The 27,039-nt window shown below is 43.4% G+C and overlaps 1 protein-coding gene across 3 annotated transcripts in view; it reads right to left on the bottom strand.

The window, feature by feature from the left end:
- MYO5A (myosin VA) overlaps positions 1 to 27,039 on the bottom strand; it is a 97,828-nt gene that overhangs the window by 31,684 nt on the left and 39,105 nt on the right. For all 3 annotated transcript variants that reach the window (XM_058033861.1, XM_058033859.1, XM_058033860.1), the window contains exons 5-20: positions 23,571 to 23,727; positions 19,433 to 19,576; positions 18,583 to 18,664; positions 17,056 to 17,163; positions 16,486 to 16,592; positions 13,939 to 14,204; positions 13,309 to 13,390; positions 10,833 to 10,973; positions 9,962 to 10,087; positions 7,938 to 8,021; positions 4,477 to 4,638; positions 3,848 to 3,945; positions 3,172 to 3,258; positions 2,975 to 3,083; positions 1,987 to 2,198; positions 964 to 1,120 (exon numbers count right to left, since the gene is read on the bottom strand). In XM_058033861.1, the coding sequence (XP_057889844.1) occupies positions 964 to 1,120; positions 1,987 to 2,198; positions 2,975 to 3,083; positions 3,172 to 3,258; positions 3,848 to 3,945; positions 4,477 to 4,638; positions 7,938 to 8,021; positions 9,962 to 10,087; positions 10,833 to 10,973; positions 13,309 to 13,390; positions 13,939 to 14,204; positions 16,486 to 16,592; positions 17,056 to 17,163; positions 18,583 to 18,664; positions 19,433 to 19,576; positions 23,571 to 23,727 (2,122 nt within the window). The remainder of the gene's footprint in view (positions 1 to 963; positions 1,121 to 1,986; positions 2,199 to 2,974; positions 3,084 to 3,171; positions 3,259 to 3,847; positions 3,946 to 4,476; positions 4,639 to 7,937; positions 8,022 to 9,961; positions 10,088 to 10,832; positions 10,974 to 13,308; positions 13,391 to 13,938; positions 14,205 to 16,485; positions 16,593 to 17,055; positions 17,164 to 18,582; positions 18,665 to 19,432; positions 19,577 to 23,570; positions 23,728 to 27,039) is intronic.

The following is a 27,039-nucleotide window of genomic DNA, read 5'->3' as shown; positions in this document are numbered from 1 at the left end:
TTGTGGTTAGTTTACGTTAGAATACTACACATGTGACTGTGTAGCAAGTTTAATACAAATGAAAAATATAAAAAAACTTCAAATACAAAAGAGAAAGACATGGTACATAAGCATCAGATGGGTTTTGGCTGCACGCCTTTAACATTTACATACTTGGGAAAACAAATCCCTCAGCTACTTTTTCAGTGAAATACAGGCTGACTTTTGAGCCTGGTTAAAACTGTTCTTGTAGATAAAAGTGCTATGAAACATGTCAGCACTTTGCAGTTTGAATCATAATTCTGTTTCCAGCCCTGTAACCACTAAAAACCAAATTCTAATTTCTCAATTGAATAATTTATTATCAAGCATATTCAGGAAAATATTACCAATATCGCTAGGATGGGGTTATATCAATTTATCCCTACATCAAAACCAACATACCTTAAAAAACTAAAACAAAACCACTCCACCCATGGATAACTTTCAATATCCAATTTTTGTGGGAATCTCTTTGCTAACATAATTCCATAAGCCATTTCAGAATCACTGAAACTAGGGATGGGAAAGGACCAGTAGTGAGTGCATCACATGTATACTGATGTAAGCAATAGTGATTTGGCCTGAGACAGATTAAGGCCATTTTCAGTATTTATTTTAAGTGCTTCATCGTTCTATATAACAAGTGAAAAAGTCAGAAATGCTGTAACTTCTCCACTGGCTGCACTGAAAGTCTAAGTACATCTGTATTAGATGACAATGAGAATATGCCTACAATGACAAGCTGATGGCAGTATTGGATATTTCTAATTTCCAGGTGCTGTCCCTAATCCATGCTCTGCTAATTTTGTCTGTGCATCACATAAAACCTAACAGCATCCACACAAAACATTTCAGATTCCCAAGATGACAGCACAGAGAACCTTTGTCCTGAAAGTGTGTGGAAATAAAGGAAGAGTGAAGAAGTGCATTGTGATTTCTTACCATCTGGTACTTGTTCCTGACCATGTAGCCCCTCAGGAGGGCCTGGAGAGCAATAGTGGCATCCCGCATGCACCGGTATCTCTTGCGGACCACGTACATGCGCTGGAACTTCTGGATGGTGATGGCAGCTCGTGTTCTCCTCAGGAACTTGGCATAGCTGGGGAAAAGATCACAAACAGCGCCTGTAATTATGTGATTGAATGCTTGGGGGTTTTTTAATAGCCTGTATTTTTAGTTTCTTAGTGTTGTCGGTGACACAGTATATTTACTTGCTGTGTACAACAGAATGACAAATTAACAGAAACCTTGCAAAGCTTTACAGGGAAATGTTTTCACTTCCCCTAAGAACTCTACTAAACAACTGACAAGGTAAACTCAGCTTAATTTCTCATCTCCTCTTCTCCAACTTTAAAGCTATTTCCACTATGTCATCTTCCAGATCTACTCTCCCAACCTCCACTAGCAGAAAATGTTTGCTTGTTCTTGGCTATTGCAGTAAGACAATTACAGAGCATCATGACATATGCCTCTTTCTGAAGATTGGTTATTAGAGCCTTCATCACCACCCTGTCTTTGAACAATACCACCTGTACTCCTGCCCTTCTCTCTGGCCCCATGGCCATCCCTCAGAAGTCAATCCAAACAAGTCACTGACTGATGAATGTCCCTTTACAGCTGCACCCTGGGTGAGGAATGGCTTCTCCAGCAGGACAGACCCAGCTGGGAGGGCACACGGGCACTGGGCAATAAGGACTCAGACAGTCCTGCTTTACCTCACCTGCAACATATCTCCTTAGTACTACTAATTTCTGCATCACAGAGCCAGGGTGCTACTGTCCTCTCAGAAAGGTCAAAACCACTCAGGACAGACACACTCATTATATTCAATTTCCTCCATTTCCCTGGAAATTTATTTCCTCTCAGGCAGCACAGGAAGGCGAGAACAGATGTATCACATTTAAATGCCCTGCTTATGGGGCTCTGGACTGGGCTGGTGTGGCACTTGCCCTGAGCAGTGCTTACCATCGTGCCTGGTACCCTCTGACGTGTCTCTGGATGGTGATGGCAGCCTTCCTCATGCGCATGTACTTCTTCCTCATCAGCCAGCCCCGGATCGTCTTTTGGATGCGGATACAGGCAGCTCTCAACTTATCTGCCCTTATTTTTTCCAGGTAGGCTACTTGACCAGCCCGGAAAAATATTTTTGTCTTCCCAAACTGGTACTTATCCTTGTCCTATTTTCAAAGGTAAAAAGAGGATAAGTTACAGCATTAAGCGTTAGTGCATAAAAAAAGGCATGAAGGGCTAAATGAAAGCACAGTTAGTAAAGAGGCAAAATTATCTGTGTAATATTTTGGGTAATCTGAGACTTAAATTAAGTAGTGGAGAAGGGTATTTTCTCTGTATGATTCTGTTAAAAATTAATATAATAAGGCCACGAGCATGGCCCAAAGGGGCAATGTGAGATTTTTGCTTAGATGGAAATGCCATAAAGATAATAGCATGGAACACTACAGGAGGTGACAAAGGGGCCCAGAGGATGAAAGCAATACAGGCAGTGCACATGCACAATTTTCTGTTTAAATTGTAGCTGACTCCTCTGAACGGTCCATCCTCAAGCACATTACACAGTGCAAACAAGGGAGCTGGGGCTTCAGACATGTACAAATCACTTATTGCATCAGGACTAGGGCAGAACAAAGCATGCTGCTGCTCGAACACATCTGAAATTTCAGAACTGAACCAGAAAGAGAATAATATTTTATGTCTATAAGCTGTAGTACTCCTTTGAGGGAAACACAGAATATACAAAGCCACACTGAAAAAAAAATTAAATTAATTTTGTTGGCTGTTTGATTCTAAGTTAAAAGGAACAGCAGTCAAAGAGCTGTAAGATACGTTTGTGGTTTAGTATCTTGTAAAGGTACTAAAATAGTGTGGCTATGAGGGAGTCAGTGACACTGTCTCTATTCCTGCAGATTCCAAGTGCTCTCAGCACCAAGTCCAGTACCTGAATCAGCTTCTCCAGGACATTTTTACACGTCTGCTTTCGGTCACCAAGGACATCCCTCTGCTTCATCAGAACCCGGTAACGGCTGAAGAACTCCTGGTATGTCCACCTGTCCCAAAATCAGAGCACCAGTGCCAACAGTGAACATTACCCCAAAAAGACCTGCAGCAGGAAGCATCCAAAGAAAGCAAACACACCTGGAGGGGAAGCCAGCAGCACTGATCCGGATGGTCTCCAGCACACCACAGGCTCTCAGCTGCTGCACTGCCCGCTTCTCATCAAACCTAGGGAGGAACACAAGGAGGCTCTGTGGGATGTGGGGCTGGGCTTGCATGGTCTGGGGGTCCTGGCTGTGTGCACACCCAGGAGAGAAGTGGCACAGTGGGGAGCAGGGGGGGTTGGTAAGGTGCTCCTGAAACTCAGGGGTGACAGAGGACAGCCTGAGCCCACTGGCACTTCCTGCTGGCCAGCACAAGAGCTACAGGAGCCTTGGTGTGCCTGGGCTTTGAGAAAAACTCTAAGCAAGTTCATATACGGAAAAAAAAAAAAAGGCTTTGGGATCTGAAAAAGCAAATTCCAGCTCAAGGAGTGCAAACCCCAGTTACATTTGAAATTGCTAGCAATGAAAATGCTGGAACTTTTTTCTTAAGTATCACCATAAACAAAAAAATGGCATCAGGAAGCATTTCTCCCTCTATTCATCCCCAAACATCTCCTGTGTAATATACACACACAGTGAATCCATAACCAGAGAAAGAAGACACAGCTCTTCACTCCTGAGTGAGCAAGGTTCAGCAGAGCCTTGATCCTCAGTGGCCTCGAGCCATCCCTCCCAACAGGGGCTCCCCAAACCCCACAGGAACTGCATCTTACGTGAATGGGAACTTGAAGTCGTTTGGCTTAATGCAGCGCACGTAGTGTGGGGTTGTAGCATTCAGGGTTTCCATCAGCAGATGAAGAGAGTTTCGAAACTTTTTGAAAAAGAAAATGAAAAAAAGAAAAGTCAGGGAATAGCCTCAACAAACTCAGTCATTTTTGAGATAACCTCAGAAAACAGACCAGGTTTGCATACTTGTAATTTAATTATGGCAAAGATATTTTATGTTTGGCCACTGATGACTGGAATCAAGTTTTCTGGAGATTGAATCCCACTTTGGATTTGAATCAGACAAAGTGGCACATGATCCAAAAACCCAGTTTAAGATTTTCTAAACTTCTCAGCATCCACATTAAATTTGTTTTGAAAAGCATCAGTTTGGGGTTTGGCATCATAATAAAAAATGGATAAAAAATAATTTTAAAAAATTAATAAAAATAATAAAAATAAATCCCCCACAGTGCATTGGTAATTGGGGACTATTTTGCACCTAGTTGTAAGTCACAATAAGCTGGACCTCTCTCAAAATCACAAGGGATCCCACGAGCCACCAGCAAACCTTGAGACACATGAGACAGGAGGTGAATGGAGACATTTTGTAACAGAGCTGCATCTTCAAACTCACCTGGTGTCCCACAGTTTTCTTGTGCTCCTTGCTGGCTTGGCCTGGCCTGGCCTTGGCAGGTTTGACAGGCATTCGAGTCAGAGGCACACGCCCTGAAGGGGCTGCTGATGTGGGGCTGAGCACCTTCTCCTCATCCTGGAACAACTCTGGCAGCAGCTTAAACTGGTGCAACGGCATAAAAAACACACACAGGGTAAGAACCCAGCAAGCAATTGTACCTGTTTGTGTTTAAGGTTAAATTCCAGGCTCAGCTTTTGTAAGAACTGCATTTTTGGTGAACTTCACAGGGGACAAACGCAAAAAGCAGACATGCTAAATGGTATAGTGAGTGGGACATGATTTAACACCAAAACTTTTGTGGGTTTGATCAGTGAGTCTCCTTCTCAAGATGAAATTCTGATTTTTTTCATATAGCCAACATCCATGTGAAACTGTTAGATACCAACAGCAGTTTCCTAAGTACCAGCTGCAATTATAAACAGCTGCTTTGATCCAAGAAGGAAACGACAGGGTCCTCTCACATTCCAATGGTGCATCAGTCTCCTTTGTGGTTGAGAGGTATCTGGGACACTGAATAAAGCAGCAGGCAGCAAAGATTATTCCTTTTTTATCACTCCAAATTGAAATAATCAGCTTAACAGAGGAAACATCAACTGAAAAAACCCCCACTAGCCAAATTTATCTGACTGAGATCTACTCCCTGCCACTGGGAGTGGAAGAAAAACCTGAAATGTCCTTCCAAATACCACACAGGACTTCTGCTTCCCCTTCTCTAACGGCTACAAAATATACTGGATACATAACAGCTGCTTCGAAGCAACTTATAACTAAAAATAACACCACCAGGTCTTTCCACTGACAACTACAGCTCTTCACAACCATTATAGGAGAATCTGAACCTCTCTACCTGTCCATGAATAATTTTATATCTAGCATCTGTGCCTTTTTCCCCAAGAGACAGGAACATTCATTTTTCAGTACTAGAAAGCACTTGGGCCAAGCACAACCTAAAAAATTAAAAAATTGGTTTTGTCTTATAAAACTTGGTGAGCAGACACAATAACCAATGGAACACAGTGCACAACAAAATGGCACCTGTGCCCTGTGGTTGTGCCAGAGGGGCTGGAAAAGGGCAAGAAATGTTCCCCAGCAGCACTCCAGCATTACAAAGTGACTAAGGATGATACAAAGGTACCCTGAATTCCTGAACTCCGAAGGGAGTATTGATCTCCTTGGACAGATCTCACCTGAGCTGGTGGAAGAAGGACATTTCCTGAGGGTGATTTACTCTGCTCCTTGCACTGATTCAGAGCTGAGGATGGTTGGGGTAGCACCTCCCTGTGGCACAGTGGGTTGGTGTGCACAGCTGAGCTACAGAGCCAGGTGTTCCCAGCCTGTACAGGAACTTATTTGAATATAATGTGATTCTCTGAAGCCCCTGATGCTCCCACACACCAGAGGTGGGGGTAGGAACAGGGTTCCCACTGTCTCAACTGCAGATGGATGAGTTCTAAGCTATCCATACCCGAGGCTCATTCTCCTTCTCCAGCCCTGGGAAAAGCTGCCTGCAAAAATGGGTAAGTGCATCTCAAAGGCACCATTTTCACAGACACTGGCCCAGTTACTCCAAGTAGAAGAAAGGAACAATGTCTGGCCTCTCCAGCACAGGTCAGCAATAGTGGAGCAGTGCTGCAATGATCCAAACTGCAGGACCACTCCTGTTTGGTTTGGGGTTTAGTATCTCATCAATTTCCTTTGTTTCTCACAACACTAGGAGTGTTCAAAGAGAGGGAAACACTGATCAAAGGGTAGATAATTCACGTGATAGAAAACAAGCTAGGAAGCATTTCTTCCCTGTGATTTTTTCAGACAACCTAACACACATGCTGCTAACAACCTTACAGATCACTTCTTTCAATACAGAGCCACAACAGAACATTCTAACAACCATGCCAGCAGCAAGCACAAAAGCCCAGGATTGCTGTGTTGCTTTCACGACACATGCATAGAAACTGAACTAGCTCACAGAGGTTCTGTGGGTGGATTTACAGAGAAAGCCAAAATAAAGAGCTGAACTCCACAGTCCCTGCCAAGAGCAGAGTGTGTCATGCACTTTGGAGAGCAAAGAAGCATCCAAGCTGTGTGTGAGAGTGGGCATGGGCAGGATGACAGATGATGCATTCAATTTAGAATTACCTTCTGTTGGATGTGCACAGCAAACCCAGAAAACATCACCACCAACAAAATGAAATAAAAATCAGAAATGCAGTTCTACTACAATTACTAACAAAGAGGCACTGATGAAAAACAAAAATAAAACATTCTTTACACTGGTTTTGGCAAAATGGGGTAAAGCCATGGTTTTTTTTAGTGTTCAGATTGAACTGCCTCAAGCTACACTGAGCCTGCTGAAGCTGCTGTCAGGCTCTTACAGCAGCTCTGTCACCCCATGGAGCACCCTGTCCCTCTGTCCCGCACAGAGTGGCCTCTGCCAGCTCCCCAGAGATGCCACCTGCCTCCCCCTCCACCCCCAGAAACTGGCTTCACTTAAACCACTTCAATACTGCTGCCAGTGGAAAGTCTGCTCTGGTGTTTCATTATACCACACGTTTTAATCATTTACCTTCATATTATCTGCTCAGAATAGAAACAGAAGAGAAAAATGCTGGTTTTCCTGATAGAATAGCACAATTTTAAATAGCCTGTCCTTGATACCCAGCTTCCTGGGCCATCAGAGCTAGCAAATTCCCAACAGCCACCACTGTGCAATGTCAAGTTAATTGCCTTCACATTTCTGAGAGCACAACCAGCATTTCTGCCATTACCAAACACAGACAGTGCCACTGAAGGCCTGTTCTATAATATTCCTTCATGCAGTATTTTTCAATTCAGAAGTTACCTTTCTTTCATAGATATCAAGGAGACAAGACTGTAAGTTCTGGTTTGTGTCCTTATGGTCGCTATATTTTATTCCTCTCTCATTTTGAACTTGTTTCTCCTTCAGAAATTTGCTGCTCACACCATCAACAATGAGCTTGTGTTTTCAGGTTATAAAATTAAGGGCTTAACTGTTAAGCCTTCTTATACCACTATGGTATATCAGACCTCACTGACATCTCTACAGAAAATATAGCTAAGTTTTGTGAAAAAAAACCAAACCCTCCCCAAATCCCCTTTCCTCCACTCAAAAACCCAAACCCAACAAAAGAGCCCCCAAAAATAACAACAACAACCCACAAACAGTGAAATTAGTGGCTAAATAAACTGATCTTACATGGAAAACAGTTAGGATATAGGACTTTCTAAATTCACACAGATAACCAAGTAAAACACAAACTATGTTCAATTTCAGTTGATCTGATACTAAGGGAGAAATATTTCCTAGGTTTATAAGAAGTTTTCTATGACCCTTAACTCAAGGACTCTTAATGGCAAAAGAAAAAAAAAATCCTTATACTGACCTTACTTGATTTTAGGACCCTAATTTGTTCTTCATAAACTGTGTCTTTATTCTTTTCCAAAAAGCCTTCACATTGATATTCCACCTGAAAGCCATCATTTTACAAGAGAAAGTATTAGAAGTAATAAATAATAATAATTTGCATAGAATTCATCAGCTATAACATTCACATGAAAACATAATTCATACTGAAAATATCAGCTCCCAAGTGCATCTGCGTTAAATATAGATTTTCCTCAAAGAGAGTGCTTTCCAGTAAAACACAGAACATTAAAATAGAGAGAGGAATACTGCTGTTGCATTATACCAGGCATATTTCACTGCTGAGAGATGCTCATGGCCAGGCAGCATGACTGAATGGTTCCTGTAAGGGTGAACACTCCAAGTGTGTGCTGAGCATCTCCTTCTCTGAGCCCATCAGGGCTGCAGAGCTGCCTGAAATCCAGAGGCAACTGAGAACAAAGTACCTCTCATCTCATTAGCTGAGAGGCAGTAAGTACATCTGCCTGCAGATTATGGTGGAAATGGCTCATTTGTGCTCCAAAGGACTCCTTTTACCAGCAGCAATAAAATGGCTGAATGTTGTGACAATACATAACAACCCTCTGTCACAGGGCTACAGCGTTTCCTGGACCACAGAACAGCCAGTGTCAGATAAAAACCTACCCTTTATTTTACTGCCCTAATTCAAGGCTGAGAGAACCCCAAAACTATTGTCAGAAGTCCATTTATCAGTGCTTGCACAGCAACACTACATACCCTGAGCTGCAAAACTTTGCAAGGAATTCCTAGAGGGAAGAGGACAGAGGATGTCCCCAGGGTTTCTGCACAGCTGGAAGCCCACCCTGAGCACTTCCTGGGGTTCCATCCATGGTTTTCCTGCGGGAGGCCATGCCAGGAGAGGGCAGCAGCATCCCTGCCTTGCCCAGCAGCACAGCTCAGCACACATCGCTGACCTGCCAGCTGGGGCTTTGCTTCTCCTCCAAGATGTCTGTGTGCATTCAATGAGCACACAGCAAACATAAAACACCTAGCACAAACAGCAGGGCAGAGCTTAGGGCTTTGCTAGAACCTGCTTGGAGCTGCTTTCTGCTTTCCTTGGCCCTTGCTGCTCACAGACTAGGCACAGGAAAGTCTTGCTTTTGATATCAAACAGATTATGAAATATTAAATAACTCCTTCTCTCATCCACAAAATAGAACAGAACTCATGAATCTAAAGTTACAGAGATGTTCTTGGTGCTTTCATTAAGGTAACACTAGATGCAAAAAGAATAGGACCCTTCTTCTATACATAAATTCAAGAGCCTGGGAGAAACCTAGTGGAAGCAGATAGAGGCCTCCAACCCACCCTGTGCAGACTTACTGGTAAGAATCTGAGAGCTTCTTGAAACCTTTTTGGACAAAGTTGACAATATTCTCAGGCAACTTTTCTGTATAACAGGACAACTGTATTACATGGGATTATGATTTTTTTTGTTGTTTTACCCTGAGGAGTGGCTCAGTTTGAGGAGCACTGGGAGCTGAACAAGGCATGCACTCCACTGAGACACCCCTCAGCCAGCTTCCTAGAAATAGCTGTTCCCTGCACAGCCCAGGAGCAGCACACACTGCTCCAACAATAGAAAAGGCTCTGTTAGCCTCTCTCCTCTTTGCACATTGAGATGGCAGCAAAAACTGCATTAATTCATTGCTGCTCTTTAGCTGAAAGGAGTGGGGTACAGGATTTCCTTTTTTGTACATTTCTGTTGCATAACTGGGACTGACACAGTGATGCTGAGAGCTGTAAATGCACAGAGCTTTCCTGTTTGGAAAGAGGATGGGCAGTGCTTGGAGCATGTGATGGAGCCAGGAGCTCCTGTGTGTGCCTGCACAGCTGCCAGCTCACCTTCCCCTCCTGATGGGGCTTTGGGGCAGCAAGAGCTGAGCACAGCCAGGGATGGCACTGCCCAGTCTCTGCCTGCAGCAGCCCCAGGATGCCCTCCCACACACCAGCAGAAGAGCAGCACTGCAGGAACATCCTTACCTTGTCAGCAAAGTGCTTGATGATAAAGGCTTTATTTGACATACGTGGCTTTTCAAAGAGAGCACATTTATTCAAATGAGTATTGTAAAGTTTTTGGGCCCAAGAGTCGTCTGAGCCTTTTGGCATCTATGGAAAAGAATACAGAACACATTTAAAATGTATTGAGAACTTTTCAGCAGCAAAAGCATCTAAGATGGGGGACAACACTTGATGATTTCCTTTCCCATCCCAGCTCCTCAGATTCCCAGCACTGCCAGAAGCAAGGACACAGTAACCAGCTGTGTGCTTGCCATTTCCACACTGGGCACTGCAGCAGGTGGGACAGCTGCTGGGACACACCTGACACCAACTATGCCTCCAGTGTCACACCTGAAGGCAGAGACCCCAAAGGCACGTCACCAGACTGAGCAGAACTCCTCCACCTCCATTAGAGATTTCTTGTGATAAATAAGAATCCCAAGATGGGTTTCCACTGAGGCAGACACTCTGAGCTGTACGTGGCTTGGCATAAAACAAACCAAGATAAAAGACAAAGGGTGAAACACTAAGCAAGAGGCAATTTGGGGAAATCTGACAGGACCAAGGACTGCACTCACTTATCCTCAGGGAAGGGAAAACTGTCCAAGTTCAAACAAAGTTGGTCAGAGACCCAGGAGCAGCTACAGATACATGATGGAGGGGAAGGGGTGGGGAATTCATTACTGAAACCATTTGTTCTCCTCCTGTAATTGACAGTTCTGTTTGTTTGCTTCCCAAATTCTTGCCCCATCAGTGTCAAAATGACAACTGTCTGCAGGTGACTTGTCCCTGTGAGGCCCAGAAGCAGGACAGCTGATGACCTCTCCCTCTGTGAAAGCCCTTGAACACACACCTTGCACTCCTCATCCAACAGATCCAGAACTCCCATTTTGGCCTCTATGAGGTTGATGCAAGGCTGATTGTCATAGAAATCAATCAAGGTCCATGGTATTTGTTCCTTCATATATTCTTCTTGTTCCAGCTTAAAGACATGCTGCAGGGTAAAAGGAAAACAGTTTTCTGTGAAATGAAATGCAGAATAAATACATTGAACTCTCAACTGCATTCATCTTGGCACATTAACCAAGGCTGTCAAGTGACACACTAGTTCAACTGAATAAACTCTTTACCAAGTGTATGAAAAATAAATTAACCTTTTTTCCTGGCCTAAAAACAACAGTCCAAACTAAAGCACTCCATAGTCTCTGCAAATATCCTATCACTATTACTATAAGTTCTTTTCTCTTATAAAAACCAACACAAAACTTAAAGTGCTGGAACAGCAACCTATGAAGTGAGATGTGCCATGCTTTTATGATTTGGAAATTATGAACACTGCTTTATTTCAAGCAAAGTTTCACTATAAATACTTTTGTGTTTCCTTATAAAATAACAGAGCTTTATTTCCTCTTAAATTGCTGCTGATTTTTTTCCTAACATGAGACATTTCATTAAAATTTACTCTTCAGCAAAAGAAGCATTAGAACTGAAGGAGCATTAGAACTAGAAATCCTTTAAGGAAAATTCTGTGACAGATTTATCTGGTATGAAGATCAGTAACCATGTAGTATTTATTCAAAAATATTATCACAAACAACCTGCTCAGCTTTAATGAAACATGCATAAGAGATGAATTTAAACTTCAGGAAAAAACAGAATAAGATATTAAACAGGCAAACTGTGGTCTTAATAGAACAAGCACTTTGAAAATCCAAAAAAGACTGCTGACTCCAGTTATTTTTGATGATGTTTCATCCCCCACCGACATTTTTGTGCACACTGAGTGCTGCTGTGGCAGGTGAGCATGTGCTGGGAGTGCCCCCAGCAGCATGGGCAGGGTCTGGGGGTGCCACAACACTGAACTGGGGCGCCAGCCCCAGCTGCCCTGAGCCCAGTGCACAGCCCACAAACCCTCACAGCTCCCCAGTCTGTCTGCAAGGCAGCAGAAAGCTACCCAGACAAAGCTGTTTATGCCTTTATTTCATTAGCTTAACACCATCCTCCCCAGCACTGCGCTCCTGAACCGCGCCCGTGGGAGCCATTCCCACCCTGCACCTGGCAGCAAAGCCCTGGCAGCACTCTACTGCCAAGATCCAACCCCAGATGTGCAAGGAAACAGAAACCCGTGTTTTCACTGTGAAGGAACCAGCAATTAGGTGGTGAGAAATGCATCAGACCTGATTTTCCCTGTGGGCAGCGGGCACCAGGCAGGGCAGGGTGGTCGGGCAGTTCCCAAACGGCCTCTCCTCATCCAGGCTCAGGCTGGTCCAGGCAGCCACAAGGTTTTAATTCAAAACAACCTCCCCCTGTGTGCCTGCATGGCTGCCCAACAGGTCCATGCTCACCAGCACCAGGTTTGGGAGCTTGGCAAGCACCAACACAACAGCCCTGTCACCCCCTCCTTCATGAGGCAGGTGCTTACAGCAATGGCATGAGAGGGAAGGGAACAGGGGCACAGCTATCTTCACTGAAGAAGACAACCATTAGAGCTCCTACAGCAACTAGATTTTGCTGTAAGCTGAGAAAACTCCAAGACGCCCTGTGCCTAGCAGTTACATCATCCCACTCACAGAGCTGAAGCCAGCCATGGCACTACCCACATGGAAAGGGCATGCCAGGGCTGGAAAGGTGCTCTGCTCCAGCACTCCCTGACACGCTGGGATGAACCATGGCACAGGGGATCTGGCCCTGGGAGCACACACTGCCACACAGGCAGGATCACAACCAGAGTTCAGAGCTCCCCCGGCGCTGCGGCAGAGCCTAGCAACAGGCCTGGCAGAAATAACTCGCCTGATCATGATGCAGGTAAGAGATGTAACTGCAAACGTCACTGAGGCTGAGGGGAGAGTCGTGATCTCTCTGGAGGAGGGGGAAGAGCCGCCTCCTGCCTCACGTCATTCATCACCTCCAGCAGCAGCCAAAAGCCCAAAAAGGAACCGCGGGGAGGGAGCGCGGGCGGAAGCTCGGGCAGTGGAGCTGTGCTCTGCTCTGCCCCTCCAGGGGCTCTGGGGTTATGGACACACCTCTCGCTCCAACCTCACCCTCACAGTGCTCTCCCTGACAGGCAATTGCAGGGTCTTAATTGCCAAGCACTGCTTCTGCCTTATAATTGTTACTGTGATCGGAATTTCAAACAGTCCCAGAGCAGCAGTTAGTCATAAAATCTATTTTGAGAAGATAGTCGATCTTCCCCCATCCCTCAAAGCCCACGGCCAGGACAGCTGCTTAATAGACTGAAGGAATTCATCCTAACCACTGGGGAGCCAATTAGCAGAGTGGACTTGGATGAGGGGAAAGGGAAGAGGAAATGCCAGTCACTTCCTACTTACCATATTGAACTGCTGCTGCAGTTTTTCATTGGCATAGTTGATACAGAACTGTTCAAAGCTGTTGATTTCGAATGTTTCAAATCTGAAATATGAATACACTCAAAATTACTAGTGTACTAAAAAGAAAAAAGATAAAATTACCCCAAAAGTTTAAATTCTCTCCCTCCAGTTAAATTCATTGAATTATTTCAGGCACAAATAGCATGGGTCAAGCAAGAGAAGACACAGGGAAATGCCAATTGCACTACATAGGCACTTTAGTGATGCTCCCTCTCTAGACAGGGATGAGGAACTCAGTGAAAGGACTGATGTTCCTGGAGAGCACATTAGTTATCTTTGTAACTGCCACCTTGGAGGAACCTGACATGAAAATTGCTTTGTAACTTTCCAAAATGCAACAGAGAAATAAACTACTAACAGCAAAAAATCTGAAATCCCACTATAAACATTGAAGTCATGACAAAGATCTTAGTGTGTCAAAACTAAACACCCACTTCCTTCAGGTGGAATAAGCAGCTGCTAAGGTTTGGGGGCTTTTTGTGTAATCCATGCAGTGCTAGGTGATAAAGACAAGAATGCTTTGCAGTCAGATAATTATGTAAGAGTGCCATATCTCTGACAAAAACTCACCCATAGATGTCCAACACCCCGATGAAAGAATGCTGTTTTACAGCGGCATGAAGGGCTTTGTTCACATGATCTACAATCCAGTTGAAGAGGTTGGCATAGATATGTTTGGCAAGTGCATCTCTGGCATTGATGGCGTGAAGTTTGGAAATTGGCTTGATGTAAGTTTCAGTGGCAGTGGCAAGCTTCCTATGGCAAAGCCAGTGGGCCATCTCCTCGTACTCCACACCCATGAGGTCACAGAAGATGGTGAGGGGCTCATGCTTGGGCTAATAAAAACAGACTCATTAGATATTGAGACATATTACCCACAGCAAACATTCAATCATGCCAACAGAAGTGCCTGCCTGCAGTGACCCCACAATCAGCAGCAACAGTAGCTTCCTCAGCTCTTCATCCTTCAAAATGTAGCAAGTTCCCTGCTCACTTAGCACACTCACATTGCTGAAGTGAATCAGTGAATAATCTTCCTCAAAAGCATTTATTGTACTATACTTATGCTCACACACAGGGGCCCTGCAAGCTTCACAAAAATTAATCATCTGGCTTTTCTGGTGGACTTGTATTTGGAATTCTTACAGCTGTGTCAGGCCAAATGGCCAGAGCTCCTGAGAGGGGCTCTAGACTGCTCACATACAGCTGTGGCAGGGAGGGACGGACAAGGAGCAACACAGCTTGAAATACAAGTGTGGAAGGGCTTCAGTGCTCTGGTCTCAGTACTAAACAAAGTATTTTCTCAGTGAATTCTGGAGACAAACACTAAGAGATTGCAGCACACTGATGATGTTCTCTAGCTGTCAAATGGAACTGTACAAGAGAAAAAACCTGAACTTTGCTTAACTGGGTAAGATCAACCAGTGAGGCTTGTACGTTGAGATGGGTATGTAAGGTTTCTGCACAAGGATCAGCGCAGTGCATTCACCACTCCATAGATACCACACTCAGTGACTAACATGCCAACTGATCACTAGACATCAAGGAGGACAGACAGGTCTTTCCTCCCCAGGAGCTCCCCTACAGCACTTGCTCACCACGCTCCCGTGGCACCTGGTGGCTCAGCAGCACTGACAAGCACTGTCTTGACAAGGACAGATGGCAGAGGACTGTCACCACATGTCCTACAGCTTCAGGGTACATCAGCTTTAAATATTTCCACATCCTTGTGACTTCTCTGGGGCTTCTTCTACTTCTTACAGCATACAGGCCCCATGCAGCTACACCTCCAAAGTCCAATTAACTGAGCATGTTTTACTGGCTTGAAAGACAGTAATAAAGTAATAATACTTATGAACACTGCACAAAAGAGTGTCACATTAGGGTTGCTCAAGCTGACATTAAACAAACTGATTTATTGCCACAGCAGCATAGGGAGCCCTTTGCTGAGCACTCTGCAGTACACTGCTCCTTCCCAGCAGAGCATGGCCAGAGCTCTGGGGTGACATGGCAGTGACAGGGAACAGGTAATGGTGTCCCTGAGCACACATCCACCACTGCCTGCCAGGTGTTGCCAGGCCAGGACCTGCAGCTTTTCACCAGCTCAGCCAGTGGGATTCCTGCACTGGAGATACCATCACAACACAGGCAAGCTCCTCATGTCCTGGGGCTCATCAGCTTTCTACCTGTTATCATTAAAGGAGCTTTCTGTGTAGTGAAAACCTTTATAAGGCACCAAGGAGCCTGACTGCTGCAGTGGTTTCAAACAGCTGTGAGACCCCACGGGCAGGGGGTGTCAGGGCAGGAACACCCATCACCCACAAAGGACCTGCTGCTGTCTCAGCTCCAGAAACTGCCACTGCAGATTGCTGAGAAAGGCACTGACAGTGAGAAAAGAAAAAACTCTGGAAGTGTTGCTGCTATTGCAAAAGAGAGAAAGTTGATGGCTGTGCAGGCCAGCAGTAGACATTCAAAGAGAGGAAAAAGGAGAAACTGCTCCCTCTGATTCCAAAGAAGAGATCAGCCAGAACTGTTTTGTTTCTCATCTCCAGAATATGGATAAGAAGCCTGGGCCCTCACCAATGAGGAGGGTTTTTCAGATCAGACTATTCAGTACTTGTTGTTGATCTCCAAGGCAAAAAAGAACTGATAAAACCATGACACTTAGATGAGTCACACAAATCATATCTGTATATCCTATGCTTATGTCTAAGCACCCCAGAGGCATTTGTTTTGCAATTATTTAGGGCATTCTGGCACTTCACACGAAAAAAACCCATCTGGCAAAGCATTTGCTGTGTGCAGGGAAGATATTCATGCAGGAATATAAGATCTAGACATCTGCTCAGGACTTCAAAGCTAGCCTGCCTACCAGACTTTTCTAGGGCAGATCAATTACAGCTATAATTGTGTACCAGTGTTATAATACAGAGAACACTGTCTAAAGCCTCTGAACTGAGGAGAGTTGAATCTATCTGCAAAAAACGGCGAAAATGTTAGCAAATTAGAAATAAACCCATTTCCATTTCACTCCTTTTCAGAAGAGGTCCCTGCAAACAAGCAGAAGGCAGAGCTGTCAGAGTGCACTCCGTGCCCTTCAGCTGATCTGCCACTCACAGGAACAGTGCAGCTGTCAGAGTCCCGAGATGCAAACTCCACGTTGCCCAGGTGAAGGATGCCAGCCAGGATTCGAAAAATTCCCATCTGGTACGAGTCACTAATCCCTGGAAAAATAATGAAAAAAATGAATAAAATGGTTTGAATGGAGAGAGCTGCACTTGATTAAAAATTTGTTAAGGAGAGAACAGTGACTGCTGTGTGTGACTTTGACATTTGACAGTACTAATTGGTTCCACTTCTATAAAAAATGTTTTACAACCAGATGAAACAAAACTTCATTAAAATGAATCATTTAATTTGCTGTTTCAAAGTGTTTTGTCAGTGACCTCCAGCACTGTATTTGTTACACCAAGGGAATCCACCATTTATGTTCACATAATGTCCTTATACTTATACTACAATATCTTCTTTAAATATCTTCTCCATGCAATAGAAGTATCTCAGTCCCCAGGTTTATCCAACTCTCCTCATTCTAAACACAACAGAGTATGAAAATAATACACAAATAATATAGAAAACACTTGCTAGTGTATCAGATTTAGGCTATGACTGTGATTTACCAATTACCTAGCAAAGTGCAGGCCTGCCTGGTGTTCACCATCTCCTTAGCATCATCAACACCATCAATCACAGGGCTTCCACCTTGCTTTGTATAGTGAAAATAATTTGCATTCCCTGTAATAATAAAGAATACATATTTTACACACATTGATGCAGAAATTCACAGCACATCTTAAAGCTGTGTCATGGTTAAGTTGCTCTTGGCAGAATCCATGATCTAACATATGTACATTTTCACCTTCTGGCCCACTTATTCTAAAGAGCATTTTTTAAGATTTAACTGTGCAAGTCAGTATTCTTTAAGCTACCTGGTTCCCACAGTAGGTCCTCAAGCATATTCTCTACCTAACCTTGGTTCAGACTTGCACAGTTGTGGAATAATCACTTTGGAAGCAGTTCCTCTCCATGCCTGAGCCAGCCACTTACACAGCAGCCCCAGAGCTGACAGCAGCAGCACTTTGGAGTTATGTGACAGATATTACCATGCTATTACTACCTCAGGATATTATATTTTGCCCATCTTCTTTCTCTTTTCTAATTTACGGCCTGGCTCAACCTTATGAGCATCTGTCCTCCTCTCAGGCTGAGAAGTCAAGGTTGGAGCAGAGGGAGCTTCACACTGCTCTGGGGACAGCACTGGGCTGCACTGGGAGACCAGCAGCTCTCCTGGGTAAATTCCTATGGTTTCATGCTTCCAGCTGCACTAACAGACTCCTTTTCTTCTGATCAGCCAAGGTTCCAAGAATGCTGAAAGAGAAGTCTGCTAAATGGCTTCTTCAGTTATAATGACATCAGTTCCTTTCTTTCCTGTGTTAGCAGATGTGAATCCTAAATGTGCCAGGGTGGTGCAGAAGAGCAGAGAAACACTCTAAAACCAGAACAGTATTTCAGAAACCAGCACAGGCTGTGCAGCTTTCCTACTATGAAATTGACTTTTAAAAATATACTGAAGCACTGCAATTTATACTGAATTTTTAAAATGGGGACATGATTGCCTATCTAAGGTCATCATTACACTTTTCTTTTACAAAGCACCAACTCCTGTCAAATGAGAAACCTTTCTTCTATCAACATTTTAATTTGAAAAAAAAAAATTCCCTCATCTGCTTTTTGATCATCAGGTTAGCAGAGACTAATGTAATTGTTGCTACAGCCCAAGTAAAAGTAGGCAGATGTAAAATAAGCTTTTCAGACACTTATATCAGAAAGGGTAAAATTCTCTAGTGGCTGGAACAAGGGAAAGAGGGTTTTAAAGAACTAAGAGAAAAGAATTTCAACCTCCAGGACACAGTAAGTCCTATTGATTGCAACTGCAGTGTATTAGAGTCTGCTGAATAAACAAATCTGTTACTTTTGTTCTTTCACAAAACCACAAAGTCCAAGGTCTATAATTTTAGTTATTCTCAATACATTTTAGTATTTAAGAGTTTAGAATTTAAAAGCCAGCAATTCTTCTTTTGGGTCTTTGGCTCAGAAAGCTCAGAGATGCTGCTGTCCCCACAAGCACACACCACAGCAATGTGAGTGTCATACCTAAGCGTAGAGTTTTAAACTCAGGCAATGCTGCAGAGGCACAAAGCTGGTAAAAGATGTGGTAATTTCTCTCCTCTTCTGCCTTTAAAAAGAAAGAAATTTGTTATTTTTCACCACTTAACAAGTGGCAGAAACAACCATGAGCAGAGTTGAATTACTATGTAAAATGCTTTCTCTAGCAATGCATTAAGAGCACAGAAGCCACCTGGAAAAAAGCAAGATAAATCAGCATCTACCACTTCCTTCTTGGTTAATTTAATACATTTTCAACAGCAAGAAGGATGCAGACATTTTCATTTTAAAAAAAAAGTATGATTTCACTTTTCTGAACTGTAGATTACTATTATTTATAGATCAGGATTCTATAGGTGAGTGAAGTGATCATACTCAGAAATTTTTCATTTTCCAAAAATAGCTAACACTATTTGCCTCAGCATTTATAGTAATCTGGTAAAGGAAGTATCTTCCTTGCCAAGACAAAGTCTGAATTATAAAATGAAGGACAAACACAGCTCAGAAGGTGATGACTCATGACCAACACCGTAATTCTGAACTTAAGCACTCTAAATTCCATACCTCCAAACCAAAAGGAAATGAAAAATACTCTCTTCCAGCTAAACCATGTGCTATAACTGTCTCTTACTTCTAAAATATACAACAGCTCTTCAAGTAACATCCCCACAGGGTACAAACCATAATTATTATTGTTATATCTTTAGGCAGCCAGTCAAGGACAAGTCCATTTTTACTGAGCTCTAGACTATAAGGTAGGCAAAGCTGGAGAGAAGTGTGGGGCACTGGATTGGTTCAAGTATGACATAACAAAATGAAGAGATGACATCAGACTTACCTGAAACACCACTCTGGACTTTTCCAAGAGGTAAGTTCTCATGTTAGCACCAATGATTCGATACCTCTTATCAAAGCCAATCTCAATGTATTTACCAAAACGACTGCTGTTGTCATTCCTGGTAGTTTTGGCATTTCCAATAGACTGGGAAAAGGGAATATGGTAAAGATTAAACAGCTTGTAGAAATTAACACATCTATTTAATCACCTACATGGCTCATAAACATTTAACAACATTAATTGTGTTCTGGTTTAAAAACAGTCAAAAATCTAATGAAGGATAGTCTCTGCCTGGTGAGCAAGTTACATCAAAATAGTTATTTCATTAATATAAGATTGGGAGCTGATATTCCTAGCAATTCACTTCCACATAATCTAATTCTACAGCTAAAAATCCTTTATTGTTCTTTGAAGTCTTTCAAAAGGAAATAAAGAGTCTAACTGAAAACTCACATATACAACGACTTCTTTCAAAGACAATAAAACTGTAAGAATTATTTCACCTGTATATATTTATATGTGTTGGTGTATACATACATCTACAGTACTTGCAGCTTTTGAAAGTCTACCTGTTACAAACCCACAGCCCACTCTGTTCTGCCTGACTAACAGTTATCATTACTAATACTCTCTAATCACCACATTTCCAAACTATTTCTGCAAACAACATTTAAAAATATTTACTGTGTGCCTAAGCATAATCTAAAAATGAATGTGCATAGACTCATGTCATGTGAAACTGAACCCTTTCCACAGCAGCTTGGTTACTGCCCCAGAGACAGCCCTGGATGCTGCCCTGCCTCATCTGAACTTTCTCAGATTAATTCAACACAGCTCCACACACAACAAACAATTCCTTGTGCATCTCCTCTATATTACATAATAAATGACTGTGGATCCTCCATGGTGCAATTCTGCCTTACCTCCTCAGCACTGGGGTTCACCCCACAGCAGGTACCAGCTGGACACATCAGAATTGAAGGCACGCAAATCACAACACACTGCACTCCAAACAAAAGCATTTTCTCTTCTCAATCAGATGAGAAATTCACCTTCTAAAAAATTCCTAAAGCTATCTCAGTATTAACAGGAATGGCATTTGGAATGTCTGAGATGCAGCACACTGCCCCTCATCACAGGGCACTGTGCGTGTTACTAAGCCCCAAGTGCATCACTGTATCTGTGTCCAAATTCCCCAGTCCACACAGCCATCCCCTGGAGCTCTGTACTGAAACAAACCTCAGACAAACAAATGAGAGCAAGCAGCCCTGCTGAGAATCCCAGATGTGCAGGCAGGAGGGCAGCGGATGGCTCAGTGCCAGCTGGTACAGCCCGGCCAGGGAAATTGGGGTGTCAGAAACCCCACGGGAGCAGCAGCAGCAGCACGGACACCCAGCAGGGCAGGTGCCAGAGTGGGCATCAGATGGAAAAAGGATCGAGGAACAAATTCCACCTCTGCACTACTAAGAAACACCAAACTCATTCAAACTGAATGTACTCTAACCGCACTCCTGCATTTTTTTTGCAAGAAGAAAATGATTGCTACTGTGATATACTTTGTTTTTGTTGGTAGCAATGCAATACTATAATATTTCAGAAACCAATTATTCCTTTGAAAGGTATTACTGATAAAAACAGAGTCTTTGGGATTATCAGATTGCTTGCCTGAATACATACAAAGCTGTACTATTTGCAGAGCTATAGAGGGTAACAAAGAATGAGAGGCAGGAAATTACATAAAAGGTGTGTTTTAAGACTTATTGATTTCTACATTTGCAATAGGAAAACAGTATATAGTTATTGACTACAAAAGTAGTCAAATAGTTGCTAGAAATGTATAGTTGTCTCTTGACATTACTGAGTATTTAGTAGGCTAAGATAATGTGATGGTTGCTCCTAAAACATTGATGTTTAGGATGTCCAAATAGAAATTTAAAAATTAAATAGCCTTCTGCTCCTAAGATTTTACAGCCAGCTCAGCAAATGAGGAGTTTCCAGTTTCTAAAATGAAGCACTCATTTTCTTCCTCAAATATATGGGTTAATTTGTGTTTCTACTGATTAATCAACTGAAGAATTCAAAACATTAATTATGCTATCATAAGAATTTGTCTCAACAGCAAATTTTACAACACTCACTCTAAAGGCAATTTAAAGTTCAAGTGTTGGAAGTTAAAAAGATAACTTTTGTCCAATTATAATAATCTTTAAAGCAACTGAAATATATATTTAGATATACCCATATTCACAAAATTGTTATCCCTAGAAAATAAAAATAAAGCACCCCCACTGATTTTAGTGGAAGCTCTTTTAGTCCACAGTTTAAACCTCCTTGCTTTTGGAAATTAATTCAGATAATTAGAGGTGAGCTGATGGCCCCTGACTGGGAGGTGGGGCCCAAGGGCTGAGAGAGCAGGATGTTTGCTTTGGGCTTTGAGACCAAACAGAAGGGGTGCAGGGAAACCTGCAGAGCCTGTGTTCCACAGGGCTGTCACTGCAGGCTGATGGGAGCACACCTGGGGCCACTGCTGTGCTGGCCAGGGCAGGGCAGGGGCTCAGCACCTGCTCCCATCAGCCACACACGGGGGTCAGCGTGGCCCTGGGTGGGACATGGCACCTCCTGCAATCCCTGCAAGGGAGCTCTGGGTGGGATGTGGCACCTCCTGCAATCCCTGCAAGGGAGCCCTGGGTGGGACATGGCCCCTCCTGCAATCCCTGCAGCACTGCAAGGGAGCCCTGGCTGGGACATGGCACCTCCTGCAATCCCTGCAGCCCTGCAAGGGAGCCCTGGGTGGGATGTGGCACCTCCTGCAATCCCTGCAGCCCTGCAAGGGAGCCCTGGCTGGGATGTGGCCCCTCCTGCAATCCCTGCAAGGGAGCCCTGGCTGGGATGTGGCCCCTCCTGCAATCCCTGCTCCAGCTCACACTGCCCCACTGCTCCCTGGGGCAGCTGCAGCTCCTTGGCTTCCTCCCACGGCCGGACCTTTGGGTGAGTCCCTGCCCAGCACAGCACAGCTTGTTTCACCCCACAGAAGGAATTTCCACACAGCACCACAAACCAGGCAGCATTACCTTGTGACAGACACACACAATGTGATGGGGCAGCTATAGTTTGAGTATCATGAACTCCTCATGCCAGGAGGAAAGGAGGAATAAAACACAGGTCATTTTTAAAAATACCTGAGGAAAAAAACAACGGCAGCATTTTGCATTTCACATTTCACTGCATGCACTCTATTTACTCATGATCTTCCACACTGCAGAGATGCCCAACATCTACCAAAGCATGACCATGTGTGTGCCTATGGACAGAGCTACTTCCCTCCAGAAATTCCCCCAAAACTTTCTCTCTGATGAATCATTTCTTAACAGAGTTCCTTAATTTCAGAGCCACAACCTGAAACCACATATGTAGGCAAAGACACGAGAAACCATTCAGATAAGTCTAAGAAATCTTTTCTGCTTGCTCTGACATCAGAATTAGTGTCTCCTGAGCTTCCCAGAGAACAGAAGCCCTTAAGCAGGAGGAATTGTACACATAGTGTGTTGTCTCAAAGTCTATTGCTAGCACCTGCCCTCCAAACCCTTGGGACTTTACTACAGGTGGTTACAACAATTTCCAGAACAGAAACATGAATCTGAGCTAATTATAGCAAAATTATGTCTTCCAATATGTTTTTTCCCTCTGAAAGAAATGGTGTGCATCCCATGCAACTTTGCTTCCTCAGTCTCTCTTTTCTAATTTTACTTCCTGAAATTCAACATTTGCTTTACTTCCTTTCAGAGTACAATCCACTGTGTGATGTACATATCTGGTGGGTAAGACCAACAGCTTTATCCTCTTTGGATACACACAGAACCAGTCTTCTCCAATTGCATTTGGCCAGCAGGCTGGGAACTACCAGTTACAAAGCTGAAGAGACTCAAAGCAGTATTCACATTAAAATTACTTGATGTGAAATATGTTAGCAATATTGAAATATTACCTCCCACCTTCTCTCAGTCTTTCATAAATGAGCAACTCCTTGTAAATGGATTAGACACAAAATTGTAATGTATATTTAGAAATGTTTTTAGGAAGCATGGACTGCTCTCTATTGAATGTTTGTCCCAGTACTGGCAGGCAGCAGCTCTCTTACCTCCATGATGGGGTTGGAGGCCAGGACCTTCTCCTCGACGTTGGCTTCGCTGGCAGACCCGCTGACCGTGGCAAAGTACCTCATGGCATACTTGGCAGAGACAGTCTTGCCAGCTCCAGACTCCCCACTGACGATGATGGACTGATTCCTCTCATCCCTGGAACACAAACTCACGTTAATTCCCAGCTGCTCTCTCACTACCTGCCCCTGCAGCTACTCCCACCCACAGTCTGTGGCACAGGCTCCACTGCATTGTCAGCGGTCATTAGCAAAGGCCACGAATGCCATCTGACAGAGGGAGGCATCAACAGCAGGGTCAGCCACAGAAACCTTTGGTCCCTCTGCTCTCATCACCAGCTTATCCCAGAATTGTTCTGAATCTGAAAAATTCAAGCATGGCTGTTCAGGACAGAGGTAGCAGCTCTGGAGCGAAGACAGTGCCTTTGTTGAGGGAAAAATTCTTCTATTGTAAAAAAGAATAATTTCCATTTGGTTCTAAAATAATTTTCTCTCAACTCACAGAGAACTCTGTGCATAAACCCAACTTTGAGTAAACAACACACTACAAAACACAGAAATTAACATTAATAGAGCCTGAAACTTTTAAAATAAAGACCATATGTGCTTTACAAAGTTTTTACATTTTCAAAGCAAATGAAATTTTAAAAAAAAGGCTATTTTCCACACTAACATGAAAAGAAGCAAAAAGAGGAATAAAACTTCTCCCCAAAGCTTTACAGAGCTGGGGCTGGAACAGAGAGAGCACAGCCCAGGTACAGAGCAGGCTGTACAGCCCAGGAGCTGTGAATGACATTTCAGACAGCACAGGGGCCACCAAGCAGGGCATGCAGGGAGCTCTGTGTGCCTGGGATGGCTTGCAGTAACAATAAAGATTTCCAGATGAAAAATGAAGAAGAAACCCTCTTGTTTCTTCCCCATTCCTCCTCCCAGAGTTCACTTATAGCAGTCAGAGGTGTGTGGGAGAGAGCCTGTGGCTCAGGAAGCTGCAGGAGTTTCATGGATCCTCCTGCTCAAAGAGAGCAGGATGCAGGAGAAATCCAAGAAAATGCCTAAAAATGCACTTTTAAATGGGACAAGTGGTAGCAAACAAGACAGTTCCTGCAGTGAGTCAAAACCAACCACTTCTTCATAGGATTGGCACCATTCTCTCTTTTTTCCTCCTGTGCTCTTTGAAATAGAAAAAAGAAAACCCCATGCCATTTGAAAATAAGAAACTTCTGATCTGATTGCAGAGACTGCTTAACACAGGAGATAGGCAACAACATCACAAGCTTTTCATTTGTAGATCACCAGCTGTTTGATGCATTAAATATCATTAAATATCTGAATTCTGAGGAAGCTCTACGAAATGAATCCTCTGATGGTTGAGATTTTTTAGTTCCCAAAGTACAAAAAGCTTTCATAAAACCAAGGAACGCAGACTCACTCAGACTTCTGACAAAACTGTCAATAAAAAACAAGCTCTTTTGCCAAGAAAAGCCATGGAAATAAAGGCGTCTCATTCTCACTGTCACATTCCTGAAGGACATGTGTGGGAGCATGGAAAACACACACTGGTTTTGCAGTCCTTAGTCTCTTCTCAGGAGTTCCACTTTTACAAAGACAGTAATGAAAAAATGAGTTTGAAATAATGCCTCCTTACCAATACTGTTGCTAATTAGCCAGTTTCCTTCCCCCATGTCATAAGATATGAAGAGTTCTCTTCTCCTTAGCACACACTCGTGTGCCCAGGAATAAGGGATCCCTTATTTCATTCCTGAGTCCATACACACATCCACATTGCACCATTGCCCTGGAGAAGAGAGACTTTGCTCTGTGTGTCTGCATATACTGCTGCTATCCCTTGTCACAGACATCTTTTATGAAAAATCCTTTCTTTAGGATTTTTCCTCCTGAGAAGCCGAGAGGCCTCAGGAACAAAATGTAAACAATGATTATCTGCTGCTGTGGAACGCAACAGGTGGATCTGTGACTGGCCCATGATGGATGTTTGTAATTAATGGCCAATCACAGTCAGCTGGCTCGGACAGAGAGTCACACCACAAACCTTTGTTATCATTCTTTGCTATTCCATTCTTAGCTAGCCTTCTGATGAAATCCTTTCTTCTATTCTTTTAGTATAGTTTTAAAGTAACATATATTACAAAATAATAAATCAAGCCTTCTGAAACATGGAGTCAGGACCTCATCTCTTCCCTCATCCTCAGACTCCTGTGAACACGGTCACAGTCCCTGCTACAGGGACTGTGTGTGTGTGTGTGCTGCACACATTGCTGCTGTCCCTGCTGCAGGGACTGTGTGTGTGTGTGCACATTGCTGCTGTCCCTGCTGCAGGACTGTGTGTGTGTGTGCTGCACACATTGCTGCTGTCCCTGCTGCAGGGACTCTGCACACATTGCTGCTGTCCCTCTGCAGGACTCTGTGGCTGCAGCAGGCACCAGGGCACACAAAGGGCTCCTCAGTGTCTGCAGCAGTGCCCTCCATCCACACTCAGGGCTGCTCTTGTCTCCCCCAGTACATTAATCCATTGTTCTGCTTTAACACACTGCACTGGCCATCCTCTAGTGTATTATTCTTTGTGCTGCTTGCCAGAGAGAAAGGAAAACACAACAAAACACCCCAGATCACACTGGAAGGGGAAAGGGCAGTGCAGCACAACCCAAAGAGCAGCAGGGGATGAGCTCTGCCTGCCACATCCCCTTGGAGAGGGTGCTCTGGTCCTGCCAGGCAGCTGTGCCACCTCAGAAAGCTCTTTAACATGATAAAACTTTAAAGAAAAAAGAAACCACCACATTTAAAAGGAAAATAACAAGTAAACTAGCATCAAAGCCCCTTTGGATGATGTATGAAATGCAGTGAGAATTTTTTTTTTATGATTTGGTATAAGCAGTGGTCTAAAGAATAGCATCTGTTTATGTCAAGTGAAATTTTCATATTCAGGGTGTGCTAAGAACAAAACAAAATTTAGAAGACCAAAACAAAGGGAAAAATGCCCAGAAAACAAAAGTGACACCACTGAAGTTCTTTCTCAGATATATACTACACCTTTAGAGTTATTTTTAGTTAAATCATTAACCCCTGACCTTTGACCTGACATTTTGAGTACTTAACATGTTGCCAGTCAGGAAAAAAAAGCTATAATTATAACTTTCATCCAATGAAACAAGTAAGTAGGGCAACAGCTTTATGTGACACCTCTTTGCAGCCAGATGCCACATTTTATGCAATATTTCATCTTCCTGCAGTGTTTTTCTCTGAATAAAACAAGTAAATAGATGATTTTAAAATTAAGATTACTTCTGAATGGAGGGAACATTTTAATTATGCTTTTGCCAACAGAAATAAGGAAAAGCAATCTGGGAGATGAGAGGTGGAGGAGTGCTCTTTTCCCCAAAGGCAGATAGCAATCAGACCCCAGCACACAAAACTACATCACTGTGATGCAATA

The sequence above is a fragment of the Melospiza georgiana genome, chromosome 13 (assembly GCF_028018845.1).
Source record: "Melospiza georgiana isolate bMelGeo1 chromosome 13, bMelGeo1.pri, whole genome shotgun sequence".
Lineage (NCBI taxonomy): Eukaryota > Metazoa > Chordata > Aves > Passeriformes > Passerellidae > Melospiza > Melospiza georgiana.
The sequence above is the reverse complement of the archived record's forward strand: the minus strand, read 5'-3'. Positions and strand labels throughout refer to the sequence as shown.